Source organism: Musca autumnalis, unplaced genomic scaffold, assembly GCF_047663935.1.
Source record: "Musca autumnalis isolate F117 unplaced genomic scaffold, ASM4766393v1 scaffold_1, whole genome shotgun sequence".
Taxonomy (NCBI): Eukaryota; Metazoa; Arthropoda; class Insecta; order Diptera; family Muscidae; genus Musca; species Musca autumnalis.
The window spans coordinates 73,058,689-73,080,121 of NW_027411644.1; the positions used below are offsets into that span (position 1 = coordinate 73,058,689).

The 21,433-nt window shown below is 34.5% G+C and overlaps 1 protein-coding gene across 1 annotated transcript; it reads left to right on the forward strand.

The window, feature by feature from the left end:
* Positions 1–6,051: 6,051 nt before the first annotated feature.
* On the forward strand, positions 6,052–19,776 carry LOC141401349 (uncharacterized). Its single transcript, XM_073981512.1, has 7 exons — positions 6,052–6,474; positions 6,531–7,199; positions 12,808–13,666; positions 14,878–15,003; positions 15,074–15,423; positions 17,489–18,146; positions 18,971–19,776. The coding sequence occupies exons 1-7, from the start codon at positions 6,355–6,357 to the stop codon at positions 19,216–19,218; spliced, it is 3,030 nt and encodes a 1,009-aa protein (XP_073837613.1). The 5' UTR covers positions 6,052–6,354; the 3' UTR covers positions 19,219–19,776.
* The last annotated feature ends 1,657 nt before the right edge of the window (positions 19,777–21,433 follow it).

The following is a 21,433-nucleotide window of genomic DNA, read 5'->3' on the forward strand; positions in this document are numbered from 1 at the left end:
TTATTGATTTTGTTATCCTCTGTTGTATTCGTAGGCTTTCTAATGTGTATCGTTTGTTCTCCTTTTTTTCCCTATCCAAAATTTTGACATTTTTAAGATCTGCTGTGTGCTTAGTTTCCTTTATGTGTTGTGAAAGCGCGGTTTTTTCTGTTCCTTTATTGATATCTGTTTCATGTTCTCCCACTCTCACACTTAACAGACGTTTTGTTGTGCCTACGTACACTCTCCCACATTCTTCATTGTCATTACCCTTACAAGTTATTTCATATACTACATTGTTTTGTTTAAGTTTCTCTTCTTTGGTTTTGGTTCGTTTAAATATCGTTTGCAACGTCTCGTTCGATTTGTGTGCTATCATTGTTGTTGTTCCTTTTATGATATTTTTTAAGTTCTTTGATTCTGTCAGATTGGGTAAATATGGTACACTGATAAAAAGTTGTGCTTTGGTTTCGTTATTATTATGGTTTTCAATTTTATTGTTTTTCGGATTGCTAATTATATTATTTATTATGTTTTGCGGGTAGCTGTTTTTCTTCAGTATTCCTATAAATTTTTTAATATTTTTGTCCATGAATTTTTCGTCCGTTATTAAATTTATCTTGTTAAATAGGCTTTTCGCAGTATTAATTTTCATAGTTTTTGGTTGTGTTGAGTGAAAGTTAATAATTCGTCCTGAAGAAGTATCTTTCGTATACCATTCTGTTACCAGTTTCTCCTTCTCTCTTATTATACACATATCAAGGTATGGTAGTTTTTTGTTATTTTCCTTTTCTATTGTAAATTTGAGTTTCTGGTGGTAGTTATTTAATAGATTGAGGATAACATTATCCTCAATCTATTAAATAACTACCACCAGAAACTCAAATTTACAATAGAAAAGGAAAATAACAAAAAACTACCATACCTTGAGGATAACATTATCCTCAATCTATTAAATAACTACCACCAGAAACTCAAATTTACAATAGAAAAGGAAAATAACAAAAAACTACCATACCTTGATATGTGTATAATAAGAGAGAAGGAGAAACTGGTAACAGAATGGTATACGAAAGATACTTCTTCAGGACGAATTATTAACTTTCACTCAACACAACCAAAAACTATGAAAATTAATACTGCGAAAAGCCTATTTAACAAGATAAATTTAATAACGGACGAAAAATTCATGGACAAAAATATTAAAAAATTTATAGGAATACTGAAGAAAAACAGTTACCCGCAAAACATAATAAATAATATAATTAGCAATCCGAAAAACAATAAAATTGAAAACCATAATAATAACGAAACCAAAGCACAACTTTTTATCAGTGTACCATATTTACCCAATCTGACAGAATCAAAGAACTTAAAAAATATCATAAAAGGAACAACAACAATGATAGCACACAAATCGAACGAGACGTTGCAAACGATATTTAAACGAACCAAAACCAAAGAAGAGAAACTTAAACAAAACAATGTAGTATATGAAATAACTTGTAAGGGTAATGACCAGTGTGGCCATTTTAGCATTTTTGCAGCTAAATTTAGCATTATTTTTTTGTATTTAGCCGCAAAATTTCCATTTGGCATTTAGCATTTTTCTTAGCATTTTTCCATTATAAATTTAGCATTATTCTATCCACGAAATCTGAGATATTTTAGTACTTTTCTATTAAAAAATCTGATAAATGTTGGTTGAATTGAATAGAACAGCTGTTTGAACAGCTCAAAATACCAGATTTTTCTTTTTTTGATCTGATTTAAAGGAATAAAAATGTGAATAAGCAAATAAAATAAAACAAGTAAAAAACGTTAAGTTTGCCCGGGTCGAACTTGTTATACCCTCCACCACGAAATATTCGGAACTGATATGGAATAGTTAGTTTTTCTTTTTGTTACGAAAGTACCAATACCACTATTTTAGGTGGAGAAGTTTTTTGACCACTGCACAGTGGATCCACCCATTGGCCAAAAATAAAAAAATGAATGTCAAAATTTTGGTACGACATCTGGCAATTCTGACAGCTATGACATGGACCTTTTTAAAAATATATTAGTTTTTGTTTCATTCGAACGCGATCTTCTTATGAATAGCTTTACAAGTCGGAACATTGGACTAATATTTTTTGTTGTGAGTACAGCCTATATTTTAAGTGCAAGTAAATATATTCAAAATATCGCGAAACTAATACGTATAGCAAAATATTATAATGAAATTTGAAGGAGGAGGTAATAGCTTAATTTTCATTAAAAAATAGTGTTTTAGCGTGTTGTGGGATTCTAGTTAGTTGCATATTTTCTTAGTGTATTTTGTAATGCCAATTCGATCATATTTTTACATTTGTCCTAAGGTTTTAGTCATGATGCCCACCACGGGAATAATTTTCCAAAGTAGGTCATGGGTTTAAGATTATTCAGTATTAAAATCAGCTGCCATCTAGTACCAGACTATAAATGGTGGGTCGCTGACTAAAGATGCCCTAGAATAGGGTTTCTATGGATATATTAGCGTATAACTCTGTTATCTGACCACGTACATTAACATAATTGGCATCTGTGGAAAGATGAAGAAATCTTCTTCCAAATTTGTCTTACGTTGGCGGTACGTGCCTACCAGGATGAACGCTTTAAGATCTACAGTATGCAAAGTTCATATTCGTACGCACCTAAAAAATGAATAAAATCGTTATTAATTCCATATTTTATGTGCCAATATAAAATAATTGATAGGAATTACCATAACGAAGAAAGATTTAAGAATAACAAAACAAATTTTTAATGTATTCCGTCATTTAGGTATAGATGGCGCCTGTGTGGGTGGCAAAGTTCGTATTCGTACACCTATAAGCACTATATATTTGGAGTTTTTAAGCTCGTGGTTTCTTAAAACACTCTTCGCAGCAGCACAAAGCTGTAACCGGCTCATTGGATTGATTTTTACACTCTAAACATTTTTGGCCACTTTCTCCATACAAGTGGATCCACTGTGCACTGGGAACCTTAAATACTTAATAATTCAGTCATCTAAAAACTTGAAACCACCTGAAATCGGGTGGTACCGTTATATGGGGGCTATAAGTTGTGAATAAGTTGTTTAACCACTTTGAACTCAAATGACACCCAAAATAACTGTAATAAGCCGGTACCTTTTTATGGGACCTATTCCAAAACGTGGGCTCTATGTCCACATGGTGGAGAAGGTCTTTGGAATCTTAAATACCAAATCATAGGTAATAAGATGTAAAATACAACCGTTTTATAGGGGCTGCATCAAAACATGGACCGATCTAGTCCATCTTCGAACTTGACCCGATTGCAAACAAAAGACGCATCCTTCAAAAAATCAGTGCCATATCTCAGTTTTTGTGGATGCTAGAGTGATTACCACATATGGACAGACATGCATAGATCGACTAAGAATTTTATCATGAATATATACTTTATGATTAGTTCAATGCGCTACAAACGGAAAAACCAACCTTATGTACCTTCTATACTGTGGTGGCGGGTATATTTGATTAAGACATAACGTTTTTAAATTTAGCATTATTTTTTGGCATTTGCATATTTATTTTAGCATTTTTTAGCGTTATTTTAATGCTGATTTAGCTGCCACACTTTTTCAAATCTGGTCACACTGGTAATGACAATGAAGAATGTGGGAGAGTGTACGTAGGCACAACAAAACGTCTGTTAAGTGTGAGAGTGGGAGAACATGAAACAGATATCAATAAAGGAACAGAAAAAACCGCGCTTTCACAACACATAAAGGAAACTAAGCACACAGCAGATCTTAAAAATGTCAAAATTTTGGATAGGGAAAAAAAGGAGAACAAACGATACACATTAGAAAGCCTACGAATACAACAGAGGATAACAAAATCAATAAACACAAAAGAAGACAAAGATAACACTAAGCTTCAGTATTCAATTGCGATAATGTAGGAACGGTTCTGTGATAAAATTAGCTTAAGTTAAACTGTGATTTTTATTTATTTATTTAATTATTTATTAATTATTGTATTAAATGTATGTTGTGGAGTCCAGTTTTTAATACTATAAGGAATAAATAACGATGAAGAAATAAGAAAAGTGAGTTAAACTTAAATGCAATAATTAACAACAAGCCATACACTAAAAAAATGTTAACTTTTATTTTGTTACCAGAATTTCAAATAAAAGACGCTCTTGATAAAGTTGGAAAAAAGCCAACGAAACGTCGAGCAAAAATGAAATAAAAATTCTTTTTATTATCATTTAAAACTATTACTGACCAAAAAAGCCCAGTAACCAACAATTTTAAAAATGTTTTTTTGTTGAATAAAAGTATTCTTTAAAATCCTCGTTTGTTGAATAAAAATATTCTTTAAAAAATCGTTTCTTGAATAAAAATATTCTTTAAAAAATCGTTTCTTGAATAAAAATATTCTTTAAAAATCCTCGTTTGTTGAATAAAAATATTCTCCAAAAAATCGTTTCTTGAATAAAAATATTCTTTAAAAATCCTCGTTTGTTGAATAAAAATATTCTTTAAATAATCCTCTTTTTTTGAATAAAAATATTCTTTAAAAAATCCTCGTTTGTTGAATAGAAATAATCTTTAAAAATCCTCGTTTGTTGAATAAAAATATTCTTTAAATAATCCTCTTTTTTTGAATAAAAATATTCTTTAAAAAATCCTCGTTTGTTGAATAAAAATAATCTTTAAATAATCCTCGTCTGTTGAATAAAAATATTCTTTAAAAAACCCTCGTTTGTTGAATAAAATATTCTTTAAAAAATCCTTTTTTATTGAATAAAAATATTCATTAAAAATCCCAGTTCGTTGAATAAAATGTTCTTTAAAAATCCTCTCTTGTTGAATAAAAATATTCTTTTAAAAATCCTCGTTTGTTGAACAAAAATATTCTTTAAAAAATCCTCGTTTGTGGATTAAAAATATTGTTTAAAAAATCCAGGTTTGTTAAGTCCCGGTCCATACTAGAGTGATTCAATAAAATAATTTCTTGAAATTATCCGTTCTAAGATCGAATTTCATACTAAAGTTATTTTATGAAATAGCTGTAGTGTGCAACTCGATCTTAGAACGCCTAATCTCATGAAATCATTTCATGGAAATCACTCTAGTGTGGATAGGGTCTCAAGCACATTTTATAAAACTTGCGTCATTTAAATTGTGAATTTCATATAGACTATCTGTCAAATGATTGACGTAAATTCCCAAAACATCTGTTTTAAATGCAAGAGTAAAATGTGTTTTAGTAGGTCTGTTCCAAAACTGCAAGAATCTACCAATTTTTACTATTTTTTTCGATAACATAAAGGAAAAATTGTTATCGTAATAAAAAGTAGTAGCTTCTTGCAGGTTCTGGAACAGAGCAAGTGTATTAATATGCATATACTTATGCCATGTTTACACGGGATAGGTAAAATAGCGTTTTTAGACGTTACTATGTGGAAGAAATAAAAAAAAATTAAAAAGTTAAACACATTAAACACTTGTCTACAATTGTTTATAATTTCGTGTCGCCATTGCATATTTTTCTATGTATGTTTGAAAAGAATGGCTTTGAAATCCTATCACCCCAAAGAATGTTCCACTACTTACATATACCCCCAAATAAATTATGAATGAAGTTAAGAAAAACTTCTTCCTTCCACTTCAACCTTACGTCACATACATATTTTATTCATTCATAAAAAAACTTATAAATCGGCTTCACAGGAATTCTCCTAAAAACAAAAAAAAAAAACCACAACAAATTATTACACATACACAAAACTTCCCTTAACAATGTAAATAAATAGCAACAGATAACCAAAATTATCCCGTTCCCCAAAATAGAAGCATCCTTCCTCTCTTTCCACCCTAAAGAATAAAAACAGAAACAGCTGTGGAGGAGTGTTTGTTGGTAAACAAAATCGGTAAGCATGCAACACGTGTTTAGAATGCCAAGAACCCCCCCATTATGGCATAAGATAAATAAAAACTGCCTAAATTTAGGCGCATGCGTTTCGTAAAAAACCAACAAGAGTCAAGCAGCAACCACCATTTGTCAAAATGACAGTTTAGATAAAAATGCAAAAAGAGTATCGATTTTTTTTGTGTTGATAACAGACGTCGTAGAACTTCTTCTTGTTGCTTATGGAAAAATATTGAAATCAATTGCAGACAACGGGAAAAGAAAAACTTAAAATATATTTATTCTAAAACTAAAGCATAAGTAAAAGGCAGTGAAAATTGAAAATATAAATGTAGTAAACTTTTGGGAGAATTTTTTCCAAAAAGAAACAAGTGCCAAAGTGTGTAGATAAAAGATTACCTACCATATTTGTTATTTTGATTGCAAGCATTATTTTCCGGCAATGATAAATATGAGACCATATGTGCCCTCAAATCGTATTGCAATACGCGATTCCATTGATGAAGACATTAGCGATGATGTGGATGATGAAGTTTTCATCAAGGACTCCAAAACATCTAAGGTATTTTCTTTTGTATTTTAATGCAATCAGTTAGTTACCTCCACCCCGTATTGCAGATGAGCGAGGAAAAGGGTTTGAAACGCCCTCTAATGGCACCGCGTCGCAAAAATGGCAAAACACACTCATCCTCGCCGATTATGAAAAAACATCGACGCTGTTGTTGGCGTTGCTGTGAACCTTTTTGTTATGGTCTAGCTGCCTTAACCATTGTCATAGCCTTAATCAGCCTAATTGCTCTTATCCTAACCATGGTACCGGTATCGATGCAAAAACTTAAAGGTTGGCTTCACCATCAACGTCTACCCACGACAATACCAATGGGCCTGCACGATGATGGCCAGCGCTCGTATGGTGACAGCATGGGCAGTGAATTTGTTCCTTGTACCCAAATTAGTGTCCAGAAGTTATGGTCACGTACATTTCCGCGCATGAACAGTGAAAGTCCGGTGCGTAAGACAGATCTTAATGGTGATGGTGTTATGGATATTGTATTCGGGTTTGGTGTTGATGATAACATACAATACGAGGGATATCCTCTGCCCAAATGCAAAAGTCCCATACAGGGAGATGAAGTGCCTTGTGAGGGTGGTGTTATAGCTGTGAGCGGTGTTAATGGTGATCTTTTGTGGCAAACATGGAGTGTGGCAAATGTATTTTCGCTATTGTGCACAACGGATATAAATCAAGATGGTTATACGGATTGTGTTGCAGCCGGACGATTGGGGGTAAGTGTTGTTTGTCATCCACTTTTTGTTTACTTTGTCATTATACATGAATGTTGACAGATATATTATCCACGACTTGTGGATAACGTGGATACATTATTCACGACTTGTGGATAACGTGAATACATTATCCACGGCTTGTGGAGAACGTGGATACATAATCCACGACTTATGGATAACTTAGATACATTATCCACGACTTGTGGAAAATGTGGATACATTATCCACGAATTGTGAGTAATAGCCCATTTAGATATGACTTCATTAGCCGGATTTAGCACATTATCAGGTTTTATTTGCTAAATCCAGCCAAAATCTACCAGATTTCCCATACAAAAATAAATCCTCGTACTGAGTGGATTTGTTTTAAATCTGGCATAAATCCGCGTATACAACTCTGTTTTTTGCAACATGTTGCTAGAAAATACAAACAGTTGCAAGCTGACCCAAGAAACAAGGTAGATGCATCGGTGAATTGCTACACTAAAAATAATTTAAAATGTAAACATTTTTAAACAAGGCGGAAAAATTAAATTTGTTTTGATGTACAAAGTTGATTTTAATCAACCAAGACTAATATTTATGATGTCTAAACGATAAAATAATTCGTTTATTTATTTTAAATGGGCAAACTGCGATAAAATAATTCTTTATTTGCTCTTTAGTTAGCATTAGTAGCATAATGTGCTAACATTTTCAGTATTATACAATAAATTTGTAATTTGACGTATGTTTTTTGAGACGAATTCAATTTACAAAAAAAATCTTTTGGCGTTTCAAATTCAATCAGATGGGCTGATGCATCTACCTTGGTAATTGTGCTATGAACAAAAATCAGCTGACTGCCATTTAAATCCTCCAAAATGTATATCTAAATGCAATGAGATTTGTACTGGATTTATTAAATCCAGTCGAGGATTTATGGCTAGTCTAAATGAGCTATAACGTGGATACATTATCCACAACTTTTGGGTAAAGTAGATACATCATCCACGAATTGTGGGTAACGTGGATACATTACCACGACTTGTGGATAACGTGAATACATTATCCACGGCTTGTGGAGAACGTGGTTACATTATCCACGACTTTTGGATAAATTAACCACGACTTTTGGATGACGTGGATACATAATCCACGACTTATGGATAACTTCGATACATTATCCACGACTTGTGGATAACGTGGATACATTATCCACGAATTGTGGATTACGTAGATATATTATTCACAACTTGTGGATAATGTAGATACATTATCAACGGCTTGTGGATAATATAAACCCCACATTATCAATAAAGCGCGGATTCTTTATATGTACGTACGTTTGATGTAAACATGACATAGGATTGTAACATTCCGTTCAGCTTGTTTGACATTTACACTGGCAACCATGGCACAATAATACTGGTAATTATCCAAAAAAAGGCATTATTTTTAATAAAACAAAAGGTAAACCAACAATTCACAGTTGAAATCGAGTGGATTTCGTAAATGTAAACTTAGCATAAGAAGGTGTTACATCAAATCATACCAAACGTCAAAATTATTCACAATAACGCATTTATGTGAATTGCTTGTTTACATTTTGTATGCGATTTTATTCACAATAATGCATTTTGACAACTAGTGTGATAATCAGCAGTTTTTACCGTTGTACCTGTATTACTGTACCATTGGCAAATGGCACAATCCACAGTTTATACAGTTGGACACTAAGCCTACCTGATTGTTATGTTTGTTGTCAAAAACATTATTGTGATTTAAAATACAAAGAAACTCAAATCACAATAATATAAAATCTATTATGTTTGTTTTGAAAAGTTGTTAACAGAACTCTGAATGGCCGACCTTCTATAGGCCTTGGCACAATCATTGTTATTTATGTAACACCTTCTTATTCCACCAAGCTGGCAACTAAATACAGATACTCATTTATGTGTCAATGGAATTGAAAACTTAAATTACGCGATTTATTAAAACCAGTTTGGTGAAAGATATGGCTTATTAGGCGTTTACACAAGGCAGTCTGTCTGCAAATACAACTCTGAATTACTTACACATACATACATTTGTCAGCTGTCTCCCAGCTGTTTATCATTTTTTCACAGACATTCGGGTTAACAAATTTTTGACATTTTTGTAAAAATAAGTGAGATAACAATTGAAATGTGATGAAAACAAAAGAACATGAACAAGCACAAAATATGTGAAGGGAAAACAAAAAGAACTCGACTATTTTCATCCATAATTTTACAACTGTTTTTGCAGTTGTCTGGACGCCTACGTCACACAGGCAAGTTTTGGGTTTGTGACAATCAATACATGTACTCAACTGTCCTGTCATGTGTAAACGCAGGGTTAGGGAGATTGTACCGCTTGCCGCATGGCAAAATAATACAGGTACTAAACCAAAATTCATTATTGTGGATAAAATCACATACAAAACGTAAACAAGTAATGCACAGTAAAGCTTTATTGTGAACAAATTTTGACGTTGTTGACAGATTTTGAGCAACACATGTACGTGGCACCAAGGCCTATAGAAGGTCTGCCATTTAGAGTTCTGTTAACAACTTTTGACAACATACATAATAGATTTTATATTATTGTGACTTGAGTTTCTTTGTATTTTAAATCACAATAATGTTTTTGACAATAAACATAACAATCAGTAGTGCGATTCTCTAACTCATTTTTTGAGTTACCGACAAATGTCGGTAAAATTAAAATGCTTATAATTTTGGTAGTTAACGATATTTTTCGGTAACTTAGCGACCAATAAAAAGTAGTCGGAAAGTTCTACCGATAGCAACAGTGTTGTCAACTTTTATTTGAACTTTTCATTCATAATTTTGCGTTTTAATGTTACCGATTTTTGTCGGTAACTCGAAAAATGAGTTACAGAATTCCACTACAGGTGGGCTTAAACACCTGTTAGACTATAAACTTATACTATTATTTAAACTGTCAATCCCATACAATATACGTCAAATAAAATCAAATGGATTTATAACTACGATTTATTTGACGTATATACTAGGGAATTGACAATTGAAATCGAGTGGATTTATAAGTCTAAACGTACTCTTAGTGTCCAACTGTGTAAAGCGGACTACACACGATCGGTTTTGACTGTAAGTTTTGCCCAAATAATCGGTTGCTTGCCGATGTGGCCGTTCATTTTTGCCAGTCGTCAGGCAACCACAAAATGTTTTGTGGTTGCTGGACAGTTTGACAGTTTGACGATATTTCCGAAAAATCGACAGTCAAAACTTATGGTGTGTACCCCGCTTAAGAGTACATTTATTATTGTCACACTCTGAAACTTGCACTAAAAAAGTTCCCATTCTATAGACGTTCTTAGATCGAATTACCCACTACACCAATTTAATAATATTTAATATCTTGCCGAAAAATAGCTGTACTCGAGGCCCAACATTAGCCCGCTTTTAGAAGGTCTGGTCTTGGGGGACTTTAATGTCCATCATGAATTGTGACATACGGTCCTCGGCAACAACCAGAGGGTTATAGCACTGATAGCTCTACGTTTTGCAAACATAATCACTGCGGCAGCCGCTCGTCATATACCAGATGGTCGCATGCCCGAAGTTAGAACAAAATATTTTAGCAGTGACGACTGGATTAGCAAATGAGCATGATGAGGTTCGTCGTGCCAACCCCAGTTACCCCAGAGCCAGGGAGATAACGCCGGTAGTTAACAAACAGGTTGGTCAGTGAGTATAAGCGGAACAAGTGGCTAAAACATCTGAAGAGTTGCAACATCGGAAGAGGTACGCGAGTTATTTTAATATATAGTTTGTCGAGCACCCGGGGAATGGTGGGGCAAAGAGATCCCTTCCTCCTGAGTAGGAACCACTACAATTTACAATGAATGATGTTGCGAATGCCATCATCCAAAGCGTTGGGCCCTAATGGAATCTCCATGGTAATGCTAAAACGGCTGGATGAGCCGGGAGTCGAGTATCTCACCAAACTTGTTTCACGAAGTCGGGAAAATGGACATCGTGGTCCCGCTACTGAAGCCCGGCAATAATGCCAGCATAGGTGAATCGAAGAGACCGATTTCGCTTTTGTCGCCCGTAAAAAAGACTCTCTTCCAGCACATCTCGGCAACGGCGCTGCACGCCACCTCTACACATATTAGTCGAGGACTGATAGTGGCGCTGGACTTTTCAAAAGCCTTTGATCCTATCAAGCACTTCACGCTGTTTGAGGAGATTGACCGTTAGGTCACGTTTGAAATATCTCATAATGCTGCCCTGAGAACCGCAACAGGGTGCCTCCTCATGTCTTCAGTGGGCCATCTACGTAAGAAGACAAAGATTTTTCCAGTACAGCAACACAATGACATGCTTTCGTTGCAGTACTTGATTGGGTGTTACAATGAGAGCGAGGTGGATAGGAGGGATCTTCATGGTCTAGAGGGCTACAACAGAGTGAACCCCTAGCCCCTACCCCATCAAGCTGGTTTAAATGTCATTCACACAGATGCAGTCGCAGATGCCATAAACAACTATCGTGTGAATGCGGTCCTCGGAGAACATACCCCATCTATCGCAGCTGAGGAGCGTCAGCTGCCACGACCAACCAGAGTAGTTTTGGCTCAACTACGCTCGGCATGCTTCGATAGACTTCGCCAATGTGGGCTCCGACTATAAGTGCAACGCGGTGGAAAGAAATATTCAAACCTGTCAGAATGTCACCCTGAGAACTGCAACAGGGTGCCTCCTAATGTCTTCAGAAGGACCATCTACATGATGAGACAAAGAGTCTTGCAGTACAGCGACTACTTTTTACCTTCGACAGCTTGTGTTACGATCCGCTGTTTTTGTGTAACACCTTCTTATTACGCCATGGTTCTAAAGGCCTGGGCACATACGGTCCGTTGAGTGTAGCGTTAGAACAATCACATGGCAACTTCATGAGAAAACTTGGCATCACTTCCACATTTTTAATGTGGTTGTTGTTTTTAACGCGTCACTCGACGGACCTCAACGATGCCTTAAGGGGTCAAATACATTCGGTACGTTGAGTGTCGCTTCACGCGTCAAAAACAACAACCACATGAAAAAAGTGTAAGTGATGCCATGTTTTCTCTTGAAGTTGTCATGGGATCGTTGTAATCCGACACTCAACGGAACGTATATGCCGAGGCCTTACCATAAGCTTATAAAATGACATTTGAAGCCCACCAGACTAAAGGCCGCGGCACATACGGCGCGTTTAGCGTCGCATTACAACAACCACATGTAAAATTAAAGAACAAACTTGGCATCACTTACTCATTTTTCATGTGGTTGTTGTTTTCAACGCGCAACGCGTTGCACAATGGACCGTATGTGCAGGGGCAAACATATTTTTCATTGCATTAATTAGGAAAACCTAAAATACATACTATTATACCTCTTAGGGGCCAAATACATAGAGCCCGTTATGAGTCGCGTCACTCGTTAAAAACAACAACCACATGAAAAATGTGTAAGTGATGCCAAGTTTGTTCTTGAAATTTTCATGTAGTTGTTGTAACTCAACTTAGCGTATGTGCAGAACCCTTTAGCTTTATAATTCTCACCTTGTTTTTCAGATGATATTCGCCATTAATGGACGAAATGGCAACAATATTTGGGAATTTCGTGAAATTGAAGTTGAAACCAACTCCCCCATAGTTATGGATTTGTATACGATAAACATTGTTCGAGATCTTAATGGCGATGATGTACCAGAAATTATAGCTGTACATTTGGAAGAACGGGAAGAATCAAAGGCGGGACATATTAAGGTGATTTCTGGTAAAACTGGAAAGGTGATACGCACCATACCCACTCCCTATAAGGAAGAAGTTTTCGTTCCCATACAAGTTATTGTCCAAGAAGATGGCACGGAATTGCTGCTTATAATAACCGGCGGACAATCCACGCCCGGTGGTGTATATACCATACGCATGATGTCGCTAATGAAATTTACCAGTGAAAAAGATTTCACTGCAATCTATAGACATAAACATTCCGGCTTAATGGTTCCTTCTGTTTTGACTGATATTACCGGAGATCGAATTGCCGATATTGTGGTTTCGTCATTTAATTCCACAGTTATGGCATTTGATGGACGTAACTTTTCAATGCTGTGGAATTTTACATTCCATTCAAGTGAAAGTGTTAGTGCCATTGTACCGGGTCACTTTAATCATGATGATGTACCGGATTTTATGGTGAAATATAATACTGGACCCGGATTTCCGGTATATTATTATTCACAGACAACAATATTGGATGGTAGAACGGGTAAACCCCTACTTGATGCCATGATGACTGATTCCGGTGGTTCGAACAGTTTATTGGGTGGTGTTTCGATATCTCAAACATTTGGTGGTGATTTCTTTTTGCATTGGCAAATGCAATGTCGCGATAAAATGGATGCCAAGGATGCCTATGAATTTGTGCCAGGTAAGTGGTGTTTTAAAGATCCAGGTACAGTATTTACATTATAGCCTTTTACCGGGTTGACCTCACTTATTTGACGTATATGTAATACATTTGACAATTTAAACCCACTGGGTTAACTAAATCTAGTTCTATGTAAACGTGTTGCACAGTCGAAACACAATGAACGTTTGAGTAATGTTTTGTGTCATTTCTGGTAGAAAAATAAAAGACAAAGTACAGCCAAGTTCGCATTTTTCTTTATTTTTTTTTTACTAGGAATAACGCAAAACTTTACTCAAACGTTGATTGTATCTTCGGCATGGTATAAGTAAAGAGGTAGATCTAGATGAAAACAATTTATAGACCCCTGTTTTTTACAGATTGTGAATATTAGGCCTGTTCTATAACTTCGCAAGTAAAAAGTATTTGCAAGTACTTGCAACACCTCCCAGTTTTCTATCACTGAACAAGCTTGTTATCAAACAGCATTTTGTAAAAGTTTGTACAAACTTTTGAGTTATCGTACAGACCTATTGTTTTGAATTCTTAGAACACTCGAAAGAAAAAAATTAAACTGACAGAATGCTTCATTCAGCTAACCTTTCTAAATAAAAATGATCTTCGGCTGAAGTCCGATCATGGAACAATAAGTTGTTTCGTCAAAACAGCTGATCATAATACATTGTTGTTAATGAAATCATACGAAAAAGCTAAACAATAATGAACAACATGTAAAATATTGACGTTTTGACAACAACAACCACATCAAAACTTCAAGAACAAACTTGGCATAACTTACACCATGGTGCAATTAAAGCCCTTGGCACATACGGTGCCTTGGGTGCCGCGTTACAACAACCACATGAAAAAATTGAGTAATGCCAAGTGTTTTGAAAAAAAAAACAATATGGCTGCCGCATTAAAGTTAAATGTAATTTAACTTTTTTGGGACAACCCGTGTCACAAAGTGTCACTCAACGGATCGTATGTGCTGAGCGCTTTAGTCCTGATTAATAATTCGTGTAAATTGGGCTGGATGAAGAAAATACAAAGAATTTAAAACGTCAATTCTATTGCAAAAACCTCAAATAAATATTCATAAAGGAGTTTAACCCGACAAAAAGCACTAATGTAAATATTCTTTGAAGGCTTCTGCAAGACGATTAGGGCAATCAATGACAGTTTTTATTGGTTATTTTTTTTTTTATTTTTTCGCAAACTTCTAATTCCAGATAGTGATATAATTCTCCAGGCCAGAGCTGATACATGCCGCTTAAGATACAATACCTCAAGCGTGGTTAAATTGTATGCAATTGCCCGACATATTGAGCCACCAGGAGCGGTGCTGTTTAGTACAGGTATGCCATATATTACTTTAACTTTTGCCACATATCATTAAAATCTCTTCTCTTCCTCTTCTCACCCCAGATGATCTTGAGGTCCACTTGAATCGCACTCAAACCAGCACCTTGGCAAATCCCCCTCAAAAGTCACCAAAATCCCCACTTAAACATCCCAAGTTGTTGAAAAAGCTTTTGGCCAATAAAGAACTGCTGGAACGTGTTGTTGCCGCTGAGAACTTGGAAAATTTGGAAAAATCGAAAAATCAATTTCGCCAGGAAACGGCCAGAGATCGATTGATTTCGCCAGAGTTAATACAAGAAGCTTTAGAGAAAAATGAAGTACCAGTAGTCGATGCCTATGATGCTTTGAAGCAGCAACTGAATGTTCCATATAATGGTGGAGGTTTTGTGGGCAATACACCGATTCGGGAGTTTGTAAGTTATCAGCAATGGGCTAGGAAACGTAAACAGAATGAAATTCTCTTGGTTAAACCAATAACTACATCCACAATACTATTTTTATTGGAAGTCATTCAAGCTGTCAAAATTGTTGTTTCCGCTTGCATACGATAAATTCACAATAACAATGAATTTAGCAGATTGGGTCTAATCAGATGGTCTTGCTTGCCACAATTTTGAACCTAATTTACAATTGCACTTTTAACAAGTGTTTGAGTAGTTGACAGATGATATTCAATGAAATTGACAACTTAAATGACGCAATTTTTAAAACCTGTTACATGTAAATGCGGCTTTGCTGCTATTTTTGTGGTTATGTGGTTGTGGAACGCTTTTCGATGGCAAAACGTGTAAACAATTGCAAAGTCCCGGTCCACACTAGAGTGATTTCATTGAAAAAATGCATGAAATTACGCCTTTCTAGATCGAGTTCCATAGTAGAGTAAAAGCATTAAATTGCTGTAGTGAGGACCGGGACAAAGGAATTGACTAATATAGTATAATGTAAATGTACTATAATACCCGTTTAGACTAGGCTTGGCTTAGAAAATCCAGTCGATTTAAGTTGTCATTTTCATACAATATAGCTATTGAACTAAAAAGAACTAAAAAGTTTTTACAACTTTTACGACTTTTACACATTTTACCCGAAAACCCGTTCCCGCCACAAAAAAGTTGTAAAGTGTTCACTTCTCTTTAAAAAAATTGCGCAGAATTGCGCTCTCTTTACACGACAAATTTGGGCGAGCAAAAATGTGCAACATGCTTGCCGGCTTCTGATTGGCTGATACGCCGACTTTGACATTTGTTCCAGTTTTTTTACGTATTTTCTATTTTTCCGTTCCCGAACTATTTCAAAAAACTTTTGTGTGAGAAAACATTTTTTACAGTTCTCCCTTTTACGAGTTTTACTATTAAAAAGTACGGGAACGAAGCTTATATGTCAAATAAATCGAAATAATCATCGTATAAGTGCGTAGTCTAACCATGTTTAATACCTCGTTTGCAATTAACCAGATTTAATAAACCCACTGTGTTTCAAATGTCAATTTCATAGCGCAAACGTCAAATAAATCCTCATAAATAAAGTTAACCCGGCAAAAAGCAAACGCGGTTTAAAGCTCTATTTTTAAACAATTTGTACTATGTAAACCCCTGGTTAGACTTACTACATATACACTTGGTCTGTTCCTTTATTTTTGAAAGTGGTAAAACCAAAAGTAGTAAAAGTTGTAAATTGCTTCTTTATGAATGGTATGGTGTCCGAAGTAAAGGAACGCTTTTCGAGTAAAAAGTGGTAAAACTTGAAGATTCTTGAACGTAAAGGAACAGAGCTACTTTATATATCAAGTTTACATTAACATAACAAAGACATAAAGTAATAAAGACCTGACAAAATGCATGCAACAAAAAAATGTTTACGAAACTTTGTATAGAAACATTACCCTTAACAGGTTGCAGTTAATTCAAAATCGCAACCAAGGAGGAACATTTCATGTAATGGTATCAGAAACGAAATTTAAGAATTCAAGGATCTATTCAGGAATAATTCTATGTCAATTGGATCGGTAAATTCGGTTAAATACGTAAAAATGTATAAAAGAAAAAAATGTTATATCACCATATCGTTACATAACATTATGTTAAATTCAAAAGTCATTCACTGAAGAATGATAGCAAAAGAAATGTCTTATCTTGTTGTATTTATGTCTTTGAACATAATTACAAATTTGTAATTATGTGTTCTAGTACGTTTACATTTACGACATCCACTAGATTTCTACTGCCAATTCCATTGCTTAAATGTCAAATGAAATCCAATGGACTTCAGATGAGTTTTCATTTGACGTATACGCAAGGAATGAAATCCACTCGATTTTGTACATGTAAACCCACTATTATACTTAGTTATTCTAGTAGCTTTCTAATGTAAACATGGCCTAAGCTCACACAAATAACCATGTGAAGTTTTCATTCTGTTTAGACCCAATAATTTTCTTTATTTTCCCATACTCCAAACATTTAACTTCCATTTACACAGCAAAAAGACTATGAACTAGAACAGCCACAGAGGGTACCAGCTGCTGACTATGAAAATGCCTATCCCGATCCAGAAATACCTGAACTTGTACCACCGAATGATCATCCGATACGTTTGCGAACAAAATATCCTGGCAATCGAGATATTCGCAGTGATGTTCCTACCTTTGAAGATGATACCAATGTAACATCAAATCTTCCTGCGGGTGGTGTTCCCTCAAATAAACTCGATAAAGATGAGCCGTTAAGTCTTTGGGATTTGGAAAGAGAAAAAGAAGAACGTGATGCAATGAAAAAACAACAAAGCTATGAAATGAGAGCAAATGGAATTGAGGAACAGCAACAACAAGCAGACGGTGGAGCACAACAACCATTTGAAGAAATAAATGTGGAGAAACGTAGACGGCGACGACGTCGTCGTGATGATTCTAGCACAGAATCTGTAAATGGTGGTAACACAGGTGGAGAAAAATTGGAAAATGATGAATGGTTTTTGGCTTCCATATCTTCAACGGGTGTCCTCATGAAGTCGTTAAACAACACAAGATCATCGGTGGATTTTGCATTTGTCTTAAATATTCGAGAATCTGAGGCGTTTCCACCATTATTTTTGCCGCAGGATTTAAATTGCATTGAGGAAAAAATCAGCGCTTATAAAAGTGAGTAGATATTGGAAATCTATTGGTCTGTTCCTTTACTTTTGAACAGGAACGCTTTTCGAGTAAAAAGTGGTAAAACTTGAAGATTCTTTCACGTAAAGGAACAGAGCTTATATCTTAAACGCATTTTACACTTGCACTTAAAACAGGTGTTTTGGGATGCATGTTAAATGTAAAATGTGTTTTATTCGAAAAACGAACAGCTGATCAAAATACACTATTGTGATTAAAATACACTACAAAACATGTTTACATAGAAATTAAAAAAAATCATGATCAGCTGTTTTGTTTTGTTCGATTGATTGTTTAAAGCGCGTTCATACTAATAGTACGTTTTGACTTACAAATCCACTCGATTTCAAATGTCAATTCCATAGTGTATACGTCAAATAAATATTAGTTCTAAATCCAATGGATTTTATTTGACGTATATTGTATGGGATTTACATTTTAAATCATAGTATAATTTCATAGTCTAACTGGCGTTTAACGCGTCTTAGCAGCTATATCTCGATTTATTTGACGTAATATATGAAAATAGCTTTCAAATAAATAATCATGATAATAATACTCTTACAATATGTTTACATTAGAGAACCTGTACGTCAAATAAAAATTCATCTGAAATCCAGTGAATTTCATTTGACGTACACTAGGTCAAATGAAATTCACTGGATTTCAAATGAGTTTTTATTTGACGTATAGGTAATGGATTTTGTAAATGTAACGATGCTTTTTAGCAAAACCAAGATGTTTTTAGCAAACACGAATAAATTGCGTTTTAACTATTTTATTAAATAATTAAATTCTTTTGTTTTTTTCAGGTTATACCATGGATAATCAACGTGCATTGCGTAGACAATTTTTAAAGCAATGTCTCAATGAACGAATGGTCAATATAAATCCTGAAATGCCCAAATATGAATCACAGCTGGTCATTACACGTTTAAGTATTACCTGTACCTGCCGTTCATTACAACCAGGCGAGGTATGTTCCGAATTGGATGATATCGAAACCCAAAGATGGACAGAATTTATGGGTAATGATGGTAATGGATTTTATAGCAATTAGACGAAACAGAGAGAGACACAAGAAGAAACAAATTGGTTGGTTAGCTTTTTCCCGAACGAAAGGTTGCAAAATGTTAATTATTTGCTAGAGCAACAAATTGAGCAAATGTGTTTTTTGTAAATGTGGTAAACAAAAAGCTTTGTAACACAAAGCTCCTAATGAATGTCTATGCATATATTCCTTACAAAAAGGAGGAAATCATACATACACAAATGTGCACAAACATTTTAGTTTATCTCTTGATTTTTTTATATATTTATGTTTTTTTTTTTTTGGAACTCTTCTTCATAAAATGCACACAACTTTTTTTATAAAAAACTATTTTATCAACTACTTTAATTTCAATATTCTTAAATCTCTTTTTTTACTTTTTTGTAATAGAAATTACAATATTTACATACTTACGTATTTATGTAAAGACTATATTCATACTTTTTGTGAAAATATATACATAGTTTTAATCTTAGCCTGTGTAAACACTGTAAAATTTAATGCAAAGAATTTATTTAGAACATAACCTTAATAAAACATATTAATTCAAACATTTTATTAAAACTATTTAAAATTATGGTTTTATTGCTGGGCTTCCATTGAAAAGTTTATCAAACCTGTATTTGTCGTATGCGCTATATCCCGTTTTCACATAACCTGATTGAATAAATAGAGCAAACGTCAACTAAATCCTCATAAAGAAGGTTAACCCGGCAAAAAGCTCTAATCCAAAAGCCATTCAACATAATTGACATTTGAAACCCAATCGGTTTATTAAATCCGCTTACATGTAAAAGTACTATAACGCGTCATTTAAGTTGTCAAATCCATTGAAGATATGTTGTTTACACTGACAACTAAATAAAGTGTTTTAAAAATTTAAAGTTATTTATTTGGCAGATATTAAACGGAATTGACAACTTGAATGAGGTTTTTATTATAAGCAGTTTGATGTAAAAGTGGCTTAAACAGCATCTACCTCCCTAATAGTACATTTACATTTACGAAATCGAGTGGATTTAAACTGCCAATTCCTTTGCTTATACGTCAAATGAAATCGCATCTGAAATCCATTTTATTTCATTTGACGTTTAAGCAATGGAATTGACAGTTGCAATCGAGTTGGTTTCGTAAATGTAAACCTAGCATAAGAGTACGAAATCCAGTGGTTTCAACAGACAATGCCATTGCGTATGTGTACGTCAAATGAAAACCACTGGATTTGAGATGAGTTTTTATGGAATTGACAATTGAAACTACTGGATTTCATAAATGTAAACATGATTGTTGTAATAACAAGACGAAATCCAATATATTATGACGAGGATTTATTTATCATACATACATATGTATATGCCATGGAATTGACACTTGAAGTTCACTGGATTTCAAACATTCGCAAAGTTCGTTAGATCTATTTTGAGAAAAGCGCACCATAGATTGCTTCTGTATCCTGGATCTAGGGCAGCTATACTCTCCCATATACGTTATCGAATGTACAACTATGTTCTTGTTTACACAAGAGCTTTGTGCCGGTTTAACCTTCTTTATGAGGATTTATTTGATGTTTGCGCTATGGAATTGACACTTGAAACCCAGTGAGGTTATTAAGTGCAAACCAGGGATGCCAACTGTTTTTAAGGCAAAAATCGCTACAGACACATACGCACCATAGGTTTGTAGCGATTTTTACCTTGAAACAGTCGACATTCCTGCTTAAACAGTGGTTTTTGTACGTTAAAAATCACCACATGTAGCGGGAAAACCACCAACTTGGCACCCCTGGTGCAAACGGTATATTACTTTCTCTCTCTCTCTCTCTTCATACTCATATGCCGTTGTTTAGCAAATGAAAGACATTCTCAGAGAGGCAAATGCATAAAATATTTGAGCACCACCAGTGATGCCAGATAAGATTGGTGGAAAATCGTCAATTTTCGGTAGCCAAAATCGGCAAAATAGTATTTAAAATCGTCAAAAAATCGGCAAATACAATAACATGTATTTCAGTTCAAATTGACAGCAAAATTAAATGTTAAGTAAAGAAAACAATTACCAAATCATAAAACAAAACAGTTTTGTGACAAATAACCACCTACGAAACACTGTTTTTATAAAACAAGTAAGAAAACGTTAAGTTGGCCGGACCGCACTTTTTAAACCCTCCACCAAAATTAAATTGAAAGAGAATGGAATAATTAGTTTCCTTTCATCTACGAAAGTA